The sequence below is a fragment of the Sinocyclocheilus rhinocerous genome, unplaced genomic scaffold, assembly GCF_001515625.1.
Source record: "Sinocyclocheilus rhinocerous isolate Xijiao unplaced genomic scaffold, SAMN03320098_v1.1 scaffold1131, whole genome shotgun sequence".
In the NCBI taxonomy this organism is placed as follows: Eukaryota; Metazoa; Chordata; class Actinopteri; order Cypriniformes; family Cyprinidae; genus Sinocyclocheilus; species Sinocyclocheilus rhinocerous.
This window is the reverse complement of record NW_015638568.1, coordinates 910,652-922,914: the sequence shown is the minus strand read 5'-3', so window position 1 is coordinate 922,914 and position 12,263 is coordinate 910,652. Positions and strand designations below refer to the sequence as shown.

Genomic DNA, 12,263 nt, shown 5'->3' with positions numbered 1-12,263 from the left:
CGAGAGCGCCTCCGGCTTCGAGTATGAATGAAACATACACTGCATGGAGTGTTTTGCCCTCCGCGATGTTCATCTCGGCTTATTCTGTGTCCGAATAAAACATCAGATCATGCACAGTCTATCCTGTCTCTTTGAATTTAAATCTATATTTATTCACACCGGCTGTTGAAAACCTCTATGCGAACACACTTGCCAGAAAAAGTGCGGGGGACGAATTTACGTGATATTAAAAGTGGGGGGGACACATCCCCCGCGTTCCCCGCGTAATCTACGCCCCTGCATCCAACATCATCTGCATACATACAGTATATACCTTATTCAGGTTAGATGGCATATTGAATTGAATATAGATGAAAACGAGGCTGTGAGAGATAGACTTACTGTCTTTACAATGGCATGCAGTGTATAAACTGTTTTATGGAGTTTTGTCTACTGAAAGTTTTTCTTTTCATCAGTTGAACAATCAGGATGTCATTAAACAACAGTACAATCAATTGAACACACTGTACTTCTGTCCTTCACAGCCTCGTTTCCTGTCAAAAATGAAATATGATGCTACCCTGACTAAGGTCTTTTACGTATATATATATATATATATATAATATAGCAAATCTCAACGGCTTGATTGCCTGTATCGTTGCAAAATGTAAACTGTAAATGTAAAATGTATTGTCGCCCAGCTCTAATCTGTGAAATTTGACTATAAGGCATGAAGATATTATAAACATTAACATCATAATTTTCTGTAAAGCGGCTTTAAAACAATGTGTATTGTGAAAAGCACTATACAAATAAATTAGACCTCGAGTTTTTATCCTTCTGCATGTTTGATTTGCTTAGCATTTTATTCTTATTCTCTCTGTCTCTCTCGCTCTTTCTGTCATGTTATAGCTACAACTTCTGGAAAAGAAGAAGCAGCTGCTGGTGCAGATGGGAGAGGCTCAGGAGCTCAAGGAGCACGTGGACCGGCGTGAGCAGGCGGTTGGCAAGGTGCTGGAATGTTGCCTGACCCCAGAACAGATGCGTGACTACAGTCACTTTGTGAAGATGAAAGCAGCCCTACTGGTAGAGCAGAGGCAACTGGATGACAAGATCAGGCTCGGAGAGGAGCAGCTCAGGGGACTTCGAGAGAGCCTGGGGCTGGGGTTCGGGATGGGGTACGGGCAATACTGAGAAGTGCTGAATGAGTGTATGTATAACAGGATTTGAGATGGACCGAAAAGACCTTGAAATGCAGTATGTTTTAAAGAATGGACATTACATTGATGTGATAATTGAGTACAGAAAAGCACAACTAACTACCACAAACTGATGTTCAGTTCGATTAAAAAACACTACATCACTACTTGAAGTTGTCTGTTAGGACTTCAGCTGCACTAATAACCGTTCGGTAAAGTTATTTTGGGCTTACTCAGTTAACATCTAACACCGCCAAAGAACGCACGTGTGCATATACTTCTCATTGAATACAGCAGGGGAGTGTCCATGCACTGCTATTTATTTATTTATGTGTGTATATATATTCATACACACAATATATATATATTAATCAGTAAATTAGAGAATTCTGGTTTCAAGGTCACATTGCTTTAATAATTTACAGCCTCACGTACCAATTTCATTCCGTTCTTTGGCATGTTAAACGGTATTGTTCCTTTTAAAATTTATTGTTTTGTTAAGTATTTGTATGTACATTAAAAACATGTACATAGTGGATGCTGATGTGCATCTTTAAGTCACAGAAGTTTCATTCTGTCATAACTGGAACTTTTCTTTAATGAAACATTGTGGCGTATTATTGCAGCGTTTTCAAAAGGGGCCATTTATACTTACTTTTTATATTCAGTATGCCTTATAGTACTTGCTACACTTTTCTCAGATAATTATTATTGCCAAAGATAAAAATTTATGTCTACATAAGAATATAAATGTGCTATGCCTGTTTTGAGAAATGACATGCATAAATGTCTTGAGAAGATCAGCCTTGCTTTACCAAACCTCTTATATTGACATGTTTTTTAAATAAGAGTTTTTAGTTAATTGAGCACTGTTTAACCTTTATGTATCATCTCAGAACATGGCAACTTTTGAGGCAATTGCTACTAGAATTCCTTTTCTTTGTGAGAAACTGGACATTTCTTTAGAAGGAAGGAGAATGCTACTTTGTTGACCATTTACTGCCTTGAAAGTCTTGTCTTTTTTTTTTTTTATAGCAAAACCAGCTTGAGATGAAGAATAAGGAGAGACAAAGAAGATTGAGATAAAGTTGATTTGTATTAGAAGGGCTTGTTGTACAGGAACAAGGAATTAATGAATGTATGCATTTGGTTTCAAAATTGCAGATTAAAAAGGTAAATGTGCCTTTGTGCTTATTTTTGCTGTTTTATTTTATTTTTTTGCTTCACTCTGTATAAAATGTATAGTTTAATAACTATAAACTACTCTTGTTCATTTTTGTTGTATCATACATTGTAAACAGCATAGAGCTGAAGATGAAAGGAAATACTTGGTCTATTGATAATTTTCCTCTTTTGATTGAAAAGATTCATTGTATAACATGTACAATTAAAAACAATATCTTATCAGGGTGAAGCATTTGTTTTTACAAGTTTTTTTTAATTTTTTTTATAATGTTGTTTGAGACTCTTTTATTCCGAAACTATTAAAACATTTTGCTAATTTACCTCAAACAGAGACTAAAGAGTATTTGTACTTTTAAAAATACATTATCAACTAATTGTGACCTAAAAACTTTAATAATGTTTTAACATTAATAATCATTTTAATGTTTGAGGTGTGACCATGTGTGACTTAATAGATTAATAGCTTCAGCTTGTCGAAACGTTACGTAACTAATAATTAGCGAGGGTGTTGATTGGATAGAAGGAAGTGCCAAGTGAGCTTATTAAAACTACTTGGCGGGAAACGTAAACGTAAATAAAACGTGCAGGCATTGTGTTTTTGATTCTCAGTGCTGGCTTACAATCGGCTACATGATGTTTTGCTTAGTACGAGTGCTGAAAAGCACAAGATTTACACCCAGACAAAATGTATTAACCCAGCGTTTCTACATTAACTCTAATTCTGCAAAAGGCAGAGTCGGTGTCTTGGTAAGTTCAACAGAAGGAAACTCCAAGTGATTTCCACGAATCGGTTCTTTCGAACGATTTTGAAGTATAAAAAAAAACCCCGACTAAGTTCTCTTACATCATTGCATAATTTACACGTGTTCAAATGTTCTAAACATTCTAACAAAGCTATAAGCTCATAATGCGGGTTTCCGCTATTGCGTTCTTGTGAGATAGTTTTATTAGGCTTGTTTTTAGAAATGTGTCTGTTCAGATTGATGCAGCCGTGAATTAACTAATATAGAAGAACCTAAATCTGATATGCTTTTTAACTGCTAAAATGCACTTACATTTCAAATTTCAATTAAACATTAAAAACTGTCGTAAGCCTTTTGCAGTACGTTTCGTAAACCTGTCATTCGGACTGTTTGGATTCATTCCGCTTAGTGAACGAAATCCGGTTTTGTGAACCTACTCAACCGATTCGTTTAAAAGGTCCGACTCAAAACTCGTTCACGAGTTGGACATCTCTTGAATGCATCTACAATGATTGATTTGGCAATCTTGTGTAATCATACATGCATCCTTGCCCCCTACACTTTTAGGAGAGTGTATTTGTGATGGCCTTTATCTCGATTGCCGTCCTTGGTCCGGCTGGATGGATCCTGTCCAACGCGTGTGACTCCCACAGAAAACAGCCATGACTGAGGAGGATGCCTCCAGATGGATTTCAGACACATCTTTGTAGTGTAGTGGTTTGAGTTGTACATGATTATGATTGATTTGTAACACATTTTTACCCAAATCTGCTTAAAATAAACATCAGTCTGCATAAGGTGTGATTTGTTTGGTAAATGTAAAATTAGCACTTAAATGATTGCGCTGTCTGTTCTTTTCTTGTTACTGGCTTCGAGCAACTTCTGAATTGTAAAAGTGTGCCTTGATGTCATTGTCACAATGATTTCTGAAACCACAAATTGACTTCAGGTCAAGTGAGTAAATCCCTTTAATAAAACTCATGAAAGGCAGTGTAACAAAGGAAAAACACTAAAAGCAAGATAACATTTACAACCACAAAAAAACCTACTGTACAACCCTAATAATGCTGCTGTTTGATGCAGTGTCAGTTTTTCTGAGATCAAGAGCTTTAAGTTCTGTCTGTACTGGGGAAAAAATCATTCATTTTGTAATGTGGGGAGCACTGGAGTGAAAACTTTGTGTTTAATCATAACATAGCCTTGCATACACATGTATGACTCAACTTGGCTGTAGAAATGGTATGGTTTCTTCACAATGGAACCACAGAATATACAGAGTATCACTTATACAGGATGTCATAGTGGCCTGGGCGGTAGAGCAGGAAGATGCGTGGCTCACTTCCTTCAGGGAAGACATGATTATTCACCGTTCCACCCTCTCCTCTGTCCATGTATTCCACTAATATGGACACGTTCAGTGCCTGTGCTAAGGCAATGATATGGATGTGGTCGCTCTCTTTCGACATGGGTTCCACCTCCTAAAAAGTAAAACATGCATTATTAGATGTTAATGTTTATTTAATATTGCTTTATTTTTAAATTACATTTTTACCATAGTCTTAAAAAAAAATAGTTCACAAGTAATACTCTTAGGTGTCACTCACCTGCTGGCAAAACTCTTTAACAGAACGGCCGCCCTCTATGAAATGCTGAAAAAACACATGCTCCCGCTGCAGGTATCCCGAGGTGAGAAGCCTCAGGTAAACCACTATGTAGTCAGACACACTCTGGTCATTGAAGGAGCTCAGCAGTTCACCAAGTGATTGCTGCTTTTCACACAGCTCAATCAGGTCCATGAACTGACAAAGGAGAGAAACCACAGTGAGCATAAGTACAGTTACAGGACTTAAAGGGGTAATTCACTGCAGACAAAGTAAAAGATAAAAGTTGGCTGTCGGTGCAGTAGAAACACAAGTAGAAAAAACAGATAAATGGCTGTTGTGAAAAAAGGTACAAAAACTGAAACACCCATAATGCACTGGGCTCGATCAGACTATTCGTGAGCAGGGATACAAAAATGCGGAAGTACAATCTCTAGTTTTCACAAAAGCTCTGGAGCTGTCAAACGTCGCCAGATAAAGCGCATTACATCTTTCAGTGGACTTTTGGTGAAAAATAAACACTCGGGTGGACTTGTACTCAAACTTGACAGGGACTTGGACATTTTGGACTTTAAGTACAGTCAAATCCACTTCATGTGTTACATGAAAGATAACAAAAAATAAGTAACATCATAAAATTAAAATGACAAGACATTAATAAACGTCTCCCACTCAAACTCATTGGTTAAGGACTTGGACTCGAAAGATAACAAAAAATAAGTAACATCATAAAATTAAAATGACAAGGCATTAATAAACGTCTCCCACTCAAACTCATTGGTTAAGGACTTGGACTCGACTTGAACTCTACAAGACGGATTCGGACCCAACGCTATATACTACCAACATTTTAACAACATAACGCTGGTTGAAAATCTGTGAACTTACCCTTGAAGCATTGAGCTTTAAATCTGAGATGGCATGTCATTTGAGCATAGTTTTTAACTGATAAATTTTCCAACTCACAGTGTTGTGAAAGTCCTCGATAGTGAACTCGGTGAAGCCCTGGTTTACAAGGTCCAGTTTGCTCTTAGCTGCCACAGCTTTAAACCTATAGTGCCAAAATTGAGACAGGTCTGGTACTTAGACATTCACTACAATGACAGAAAGAAAAAACATTTACAAAATGGTACTTTGCGTAAATAAGTTTGCTGCTATCTCCAGAATAACTGCAACTACTCCAAATAAAATCAATGGTATCTGCTTTAAGCACCCAAATCAAACAGTACACTACCTTTGCAGCTCTTTGCTGTCGTCCAGTAGTGACTCCAAATGTGCAAAGCCAAAAGCTCTGTAGAAACAATTTCCATCTGGCCGTGTCTTACGAATGTGCGAATACTTTTTGTGAAGGTCCTATAAACAAGATGTAAGAATAACAGTTTTACAGCAGGTTTCAGGCACTTGCTACATGTAAAGTAAGCTCGTGAAAATGTAGTGACCTTTATCTTGAGCTGGTAAATGGCATCCTCTGCAGCATATTCACCCTGAAGCACAGAGAGATCTTGTCTGTCCGACACTAAAGGGTTAGTGGTGGCTATCTATTAAAACAAAACAAGCAATTAGAGGGTTAGTTCATTTAGTCATCCTCATATTGTTCCAAACCTGCTTGACTTGCTTTCTTCAGTTGCACACAAAGAGAGATGTTAAGCAGAATGTTTTTGTTCTTTTCCATACAATGAATGTGAATAGGGAAAGATGCTGTCGATCTCTTCAAAAAAAGTCCACCTGACTTATGTGCTATATAATATTCCAGGTCTAAAGGGCTGTTCACACCAAGAACAATAACAACAATGATAAACTTTTATAAAGAGAATAGCACAGTCAAGACCACAACTATAATGATACAGAAGAATGATAATAATGATATAATGATATAATGATTCAAAATTATTTTTTTCAGCTCAAAAACCAATCAGAATCCACACAGTCAAGACCACAACTATAATGATACAGAAGAATGATAATAATGATATAATGATTCAAAATGATTTTTTTCAGCTCAAAAACCAATCAGAATCCTCCATATTTAAAGAGCTTGAGAATTTAAAGCTGCAGATGACATAACTGCAGCATGCACTTATAATAAACAGAACATCGCTATGCATTGGTGTGGACGATAATATAGTTACAGTTATCTTTATAGCATTTAAAGCGGCAGACAACATAACTGCATCTTCCTTAGAATAAACTGAATGTTATCGTTCGTTGTTGTGGATGTTAATATAGTTATCGTTCATGGTGTTAACAGACAATTCAGTTCTGTGACATTAATGGCAGAAATTAAATGCTTCAGTTTTAAATTCTGGATTGTTCAAAGCTATGGTATGGCTTCTGAAGACTTGGAAAAATGTGCACAAGTTGTGTGGTCTACTTTAAGCTTTTTTTTTTTTTTTTGCGTGGGTGTGTGTTTTTTTTGGAGTGTGACAGCCCAGGTCTTTAATTGTATGGAATTAAAGAACAGCATAAACATTCTGCCTAACATTTCTCTTACATAGAAGAAAGAAAAATAGCTTTGAGAAGAGGGTAAATGATCACAGAATGGTATGTTTTGTTGAACTATCCTTTAAGTACAACTCTATTCATCATTAAAAAACAGCTAACAATTTGACAAAACCACAAAATCATCAGTGATTTGTTCAGTAACAGTTAGCATATATCCAAATAACAAGCCTTTTTTTAAATGTGACATTACTCTGAACACTCACCTCTTGCTGAATACGGTCCTGCTGTGCCATAATGGCTTCGTCATATGCAAGGCAGTTCACTCCTGCAAAATAAATAAGTATATATGTATATATAAAGGGAGGTAGAGAGAGAGTCATAAAAGTTTTAGACACCTGCCACACAAAAAAACGGACCTGAGCACACAGCAGTTTAGAGTGATGACACTGCTAATGCTGCAGTTTACTGTCTTACCCTCGCTGACTTGCGTCACATTCGGACATAATGTAAACAAAGTCGTGTGTGAGGAGTCCTCTAACCATCATCTAACTCAGTATAATAACCGCCCATAACTGTTACCACACAACTACAACACAAAGAGATTCACCACTTAACGTTACCTCCATAAACCCTGAGTGAAGATTAGTGTATATTGCAGTCTACAGCTGATTGGCAAACAAGACAACTATCCTATTTAAACCGAGAGCGTAAAATCAAAGTATTTCAGTCTTAATGGAAATATGACATGTTAGGAAGATTGGGTTTTATTTTTGGTTAAATGAGCCCAGAGTTTACTCTTTGTACAGCTAATGCTCTGCATTTCCTCCTCCTGCTCTTACAGCAGTTAAAGCCTAATTCTCTAATGCAAGCTCCCTCATGCAGGACCCTGCAAGATGTTTTGCTTTCGCATGTCAGCTGATCTTTTAAACTGCGTGACGGAATGTTATTTCTGCACTTACCCTCCGTCTCTCCCTGTGATGATACCTGCTTCTCGTCCGCCATCTTGATTGAGTTCTTTTTCCACCGCCCCCTCTCTCATGTACACTTCCGGGTCGTGTCATTCAGTTACAGTCAGGATCACACGTGCTGCCAGTGTTTTTGTTTTAAACTGAATACCTTTACTTAAGCTGGGTATTTAAAATGTTGTTGTTTACCAGACTTGCAGTGCCGCTGAGGACCCTTCAAAAGCTGACCAAGGCACACAGATGGCATCATACTAGTTTGACAAGTTAGTGTGTATTACTGATGATTATGTGACATTTCCATAGGAACTAATAGCAATTTTAAAATGGTTACATCTTAACCTGTTAAATACTTGTATTTAATATGTATTTTAACCTCATGCTTTAACACTGCTCTGGACGATTTAGCAAAATTAGCATATAATATGTATGTATGGATAATATGTATTTTTGTTCTAAATTCTAACTATTTACAACTTGTGTTCACAGATGAACTGATTGAAAACATGGACAAAAAAGCAACATGGGACAGATTCTATACAGAAAATGGAAGCAAAGGCCAATTCAAAAATTTTGAATGGTTCTTTGGATTTCACTCAGTCAAGGACTTCATTCTTCCTGTACTTCAGACCATGTCTCATTCCCACAGTGGCCCATTGAACATCCTGGACATGGGTTGTGGCACATCCGCATTAGGACCTTGTATCTACAGAACCTCTCCATGTGCTGTGAAGGTCATCTGTGCTGATATCTCTTCAGTTGCAGTGAAACTTATGCAGAAGCACAGTAATTCTACATTGGTACAGCCATGCAATCCATCCTCTGCTCTTGCCTTCCTGGAGATGGACTGCACACAGTTGAGAGGATACTTTGTGGCCAGAAGCCTGGATTTGATATTAGACAAGGGTACCACAGATGCTTTAGTTAGGTCTAAAGAAGGTCAAGTTAAGGCTGGACAGATAGTGAAGCAATGTTTACAGGTGCTGAAGCCCTCAGGAACTCTCCTACAGTTCTCAGATGAGGATCCTGATGCCAGGCTTGTATGGCTTGAGAGAGAAGTTAGAGGAGGAGAACTGGCAGCTGATGTAGGAGTTCAAGAGGTGGGAGAATTGAGAGGGGTCAGCTATTTTTGCTATCAGATTTCTCCTCGTACTTCTGAAAGGGTTTCTAAGTGACAATACAGTCTTTGTACAAAAATATTGAACACTGAGAGCATAATATTTTTTTTTTCTTGCACAATGTACTTGCCTGATCAAAAACCCATCTACATTGTTTGCATCAGATGAGCAGGAAACAATACAATTACACTATAACAATTTTTCAGACTTTTGTAATAAAAAAATCTTAGAAATTTTTGAAAAATCTTTCAGAATTAAAAATAAATGTTTTGTCATGTGGTGCAAAATTTTTCCATCAGGGGCAAATCAGTTCCAACAAGGCGTTTAATTGCCCGCCCACGTGTAGAAATCGAATATTCAAGCTGTTTATTCATTTTTCCATCCATTAACGAAAAACGAAAATTTAAGCTGAATTCTCGTTTTTCGCTTTTTGGGAAAAAAAACAAAAAACGAAAAAGGAGCCGTTTTCTCATTTTTCTACTTTCAATATTAAATCAAAAAACAAAAGATCGAATGATACATGGATTCTGATGGTTTGAGATACATAAAATCTGTTTGTACCTCTATAGGAGGGTTCCCTTTCAAAGCTTTGGTAACCTGCTGTTAAGTGGGGAGGTATACTGTCAATGTAGAACTGTGAACCATAGCCGTTGAACTGTGAACCAAAGCCACTGAATTGCCCCATCATTTGGCCTTACACAGGAAGTCTAATATCCATGTCATGTTTTGTCCATATTAACCGCCGCCAGGGGAGCAATATCTCACTTTTCTTCACAGATGCTCTTAAAAGACTTGACTAATGCTCAGAGTTTAACTAGAAATTCATAGGACACAAATATTGAGTAATATTGCATATTATTTTACATTTAGATGGTCCTCACTGCAGAACATAAGATCCAGGGGGCGTGGTTGGATCCAGATCCAACTCCTCTCACCTTACATATACCTAAACCTGTCTCCATCCCCTGATCCCTAAACCCACCAATCTCCGCCCCCTAGATGTGGATCCAACCACGCCCCCTGGATCTTGTGTTCTGCATTGAAGGGCTACTGTTAATCCCAGTGATCTGTTTAACCTTCTAAAGGGGGAAAATTTCCGATAATGCCCGATTGCAATGAAAACACAATACAAAACAAAACAAAATTATAATAAGAACATAAAACTCAGTGTAAACTATATTGTACTTACGTACGTATGCTTTTTGTTATTTTTATATTAAAAACTAAGCAAGTTTAATATATTTAGATTCAGTTCCGACTACAATGGTGGCACCATGATTAAAAAGGACAGAGAAATTATGTTAAAATATTGGTACTTTGACAAAACACTATTAAAAGTTAACATACCTAACCAAAATTTACTTGAGTATAGCTAAAACGTTTCAAAGTGCCATGTTTTAATCACATAGACAAATAAATATTATCACTGACCAGTTTTGCCAACTGCTTTCAAATGAAAGTAACTAAAACAGTCGCTAAATGTTGCTAGATTGTCTTAATGGCGAGTTCACTGATCTATATAAATATAAATATAGATCAGTGGGAGAGTGTTGGAGTCTAGATAAGGTTTGTCCAAGAAATTGATTTTGTTGCTAGGCTTTTGAAAAAAGTCTCAAAAGGGGCGAGGAATCACTAAATTGGCAACACTGACTACAACATAATCAGTTATTAATATTTTGTCGGTCCTCTCTTGTTTTCGCATGTGTTCATAATTTCTTTGTATGACAGCATCGCCAAAAATTATGACCTTATTGGCATGTTGTCCTCTCTTGTTTTTGCATGTGTTCATAATTTCTTTGTATGATAGTATGGCCAAAAATTATGACCTCACTGGCATGTTTCATTGCATTATTATCACAAATAAAACAATTGATTCTAAGCAACTATGCAATATGCTTCCAAAATCTTTAACACTTTTTTTTTTTTTTAATTAAGAGTGAAGATGTCAGATTTTCTAGGCCGGACATCACTTTTGGCCACAAGTCAAGTCAAGTCACCTTTATTTATATAGCGCCGACTAAGCAAGCCAGAGGCGACAGCGGCAAGGAACCATAACTCCATCGGTGACAGAATGGAGAAAAAACCTTGGGAGAAACCAGGCTCAGTCGGGGGGCCAGTTCTCCTCTGGCCAGACCAAACCAGCAGTTCAGTTCCAGGCTGCAGCAAAGTCACAACTATGGCAGTTCTTCAACTTTCCAACTGACCGTCAAGCCATGCTGCAAAACAAGCCACTTTTATGAGGATTGTGGGCTTTCCTGGAGTTGTTGGAGACATTGATGGAACTCATGTTCACATCAGTGCTCCAACTGTAAACGAGGAGACATACCAATAGAAAACAATTTCAAAGCATCAGTAACAATTTGTGATCATTTTGCACAATGCAAAGCATTTAAAAAAAAAACTTTTACATATTAAAATATTTCAGTGTCTTAATTAACTGATTTTATTTTCGTTACATTAAATGATTAGTGTTGTGCTGCTGGGACTTCACATGAGCAGGCTCATTATTGGCTGTCTCAGAAGTCGAGGGCAGACATTTTGGGTCAACATCATTGTAGTCCTTTGTTTGCAAGACTTCAGTGTCACCTCAGTCAACACTTAAGAATCAGTCTTAGACATCACTTATTGTCAGTTGATTCCACTTTCATCATCAAATGTGACCCTGGACCACAAAACCAGTCTTAAGTGTCAATTTGTCAAAATTGAGATTTATGCATCATCTGAAAGCTGAATAAATAGCTTTCCATTGAATGTATGGTTTGTTAGGATGGGACAATATTTGACCGATATACAGCTATTTGAAAATCTGGAATCTGAGGGTGCAAAAAAATCTAAATATTGATAAAATCGCCTTTAAAGTTGTCCAAATGAAGTCCTTAGCAATGCATATTATTAATCAAAAATTAAGTTTTGATATATTTACAGTAGGAAATTTACAAAATATCTTGATGGAACATGATCTTTACTTAATATCCTAATGATTTTTGGCATAAAAGAAAAATCTATAATTTTGACCCATACAATGTATTGTTGG

At 37.0% G+C, this 12,263-nt stretch overlaps 3 protein-coding genes and 1 long non-coding RNA gene across 6 annotated transcripts in view; 3 read left to right on the top strand and 1 right to left on the bottom strand.

Moving 5' to 3' along the window:
- Positions 1–2,360, top strand: part of LOC107749816 (protein Shroom4-like) — a 51,443-nt gene extending 49,083 nt beyond the window's left edge. For 2 of the 3 annotated variants that reach the window (XM_016565002.1, XM_016565004.1), the window contains 2 exons: positions 892–1,157; positions 2,214–2,360. In XM_016565002.1, the coding sequence (XP_016420488.1) occupies positions 892–1,157; positions 2,214–2,232 (285 nt within the window). In that variant the 3' untranslated portion in view covers positions 2,233–2,360. Of the gene's footprint in view, positions 1–891; positions 1,190–2,213 lie in introns of all 3 variants that reach the window. The other variant, XM_016565003.1, reaches the window with a different exon arrangement.
- A 548-nt stretch (positions 2,361–2,908) lies between these two features.
- LOC107749815 (uncharacterized) lies at positions 2,909–3,905 on the top strand. Its single transcript, XR_001641088.1, has 2 exons — positions 2,909–3,110; positions 3,674–3,905. It is a non-coding gene; the product is annotated as an uncharacterized LOC107749815 (long non-coding RNA).
- Positions 3,862–8,225, bottom strand: LOC107749813 (ubiquitin thioesterase OTUB1-like). The gene is made up of 7 exons (XM_016565000.1): positions 8,109–8,225; positions 7,413–7,474; positions 6,147–6,245; positions 5,942–6,060; positions 5,674–5,758; positions 4,711–4,905; positions 3,862–4,584 (listed from the first exon to the last, which is right to left on the bottom strand). The coding sequence occupies exons 1-7, from the start codon at positions 8,149–8,151 to the stop codon at positions 4,387–4,389; spliced, it is 801 nt and encodes a 266-aa protein (XP_016420486.1). The 5' UTR covers positions 8,152–8,225; the 3' UTR covers positions 3,862–4,386.
- Positions 8,226–8,265: 40 nt separating this feature from the next.
- LOC107749814 (methyltransferase-like protein 12, mitochondrial) lies at positions 8,266–9,448 on the top strand. Its single transcript, XM_016565001.1, has 2 exons — positions 8,266–8,377; positions 8,601–9,448. Exons 1-2 carry the CDS (start codon positions 8,290–8,292, stop codon positions 9,284–9,286), a joined length of 774 nt encoding a protein of 257 aa, XP_016420487.1. The 5' UTR covers positions 8,266–8,289; the 3' UTR covers positions 9,287–9,448.
- Positions 9,449–12,263: the final 2,815 nt, after the last annotated feature.

Excerpts from the sequence above, each read along its gene's own strand:
- LOC107749813 (XM_016565000.1), bottom strand. The coding sequence starts at position 8,151 with ATGGCGGACGAGAAGCAGGTATCATCACAGGGAGAGACGGAGG. Across the intron at positions 7,475-8,108 it reads ATCACAGGGAGAGACGGAGG|GAGTGAACTGCCTTGCATAT; the intron begins GTAAGTGCAGAA and ends TTTATTTTGCAG. Across the intron at positions 5,759-5,941 it reads GACAGCAAAGAGCTGCAAAG|GTTTAAAGCTGTGGCAGCTA; the intron begins GTAGTGTACTGT and ends TTGGCACTATAG.
- LOC107749814 (XM_016565001.1), top strand. The coding sequence starts at position 8,290 with ATGTTGTTGTTTACCAGACTTGCAGTGCCGCTGAGGACCCTTCAAAAG. Across the intron at positions 8,378-8,600 it reads GCATCATACTAGTTTGACAA|ATGAACTGATTGAAAACATG; the intron begins GTTAGTGTGTAT and ends TTGTGTTCACAG.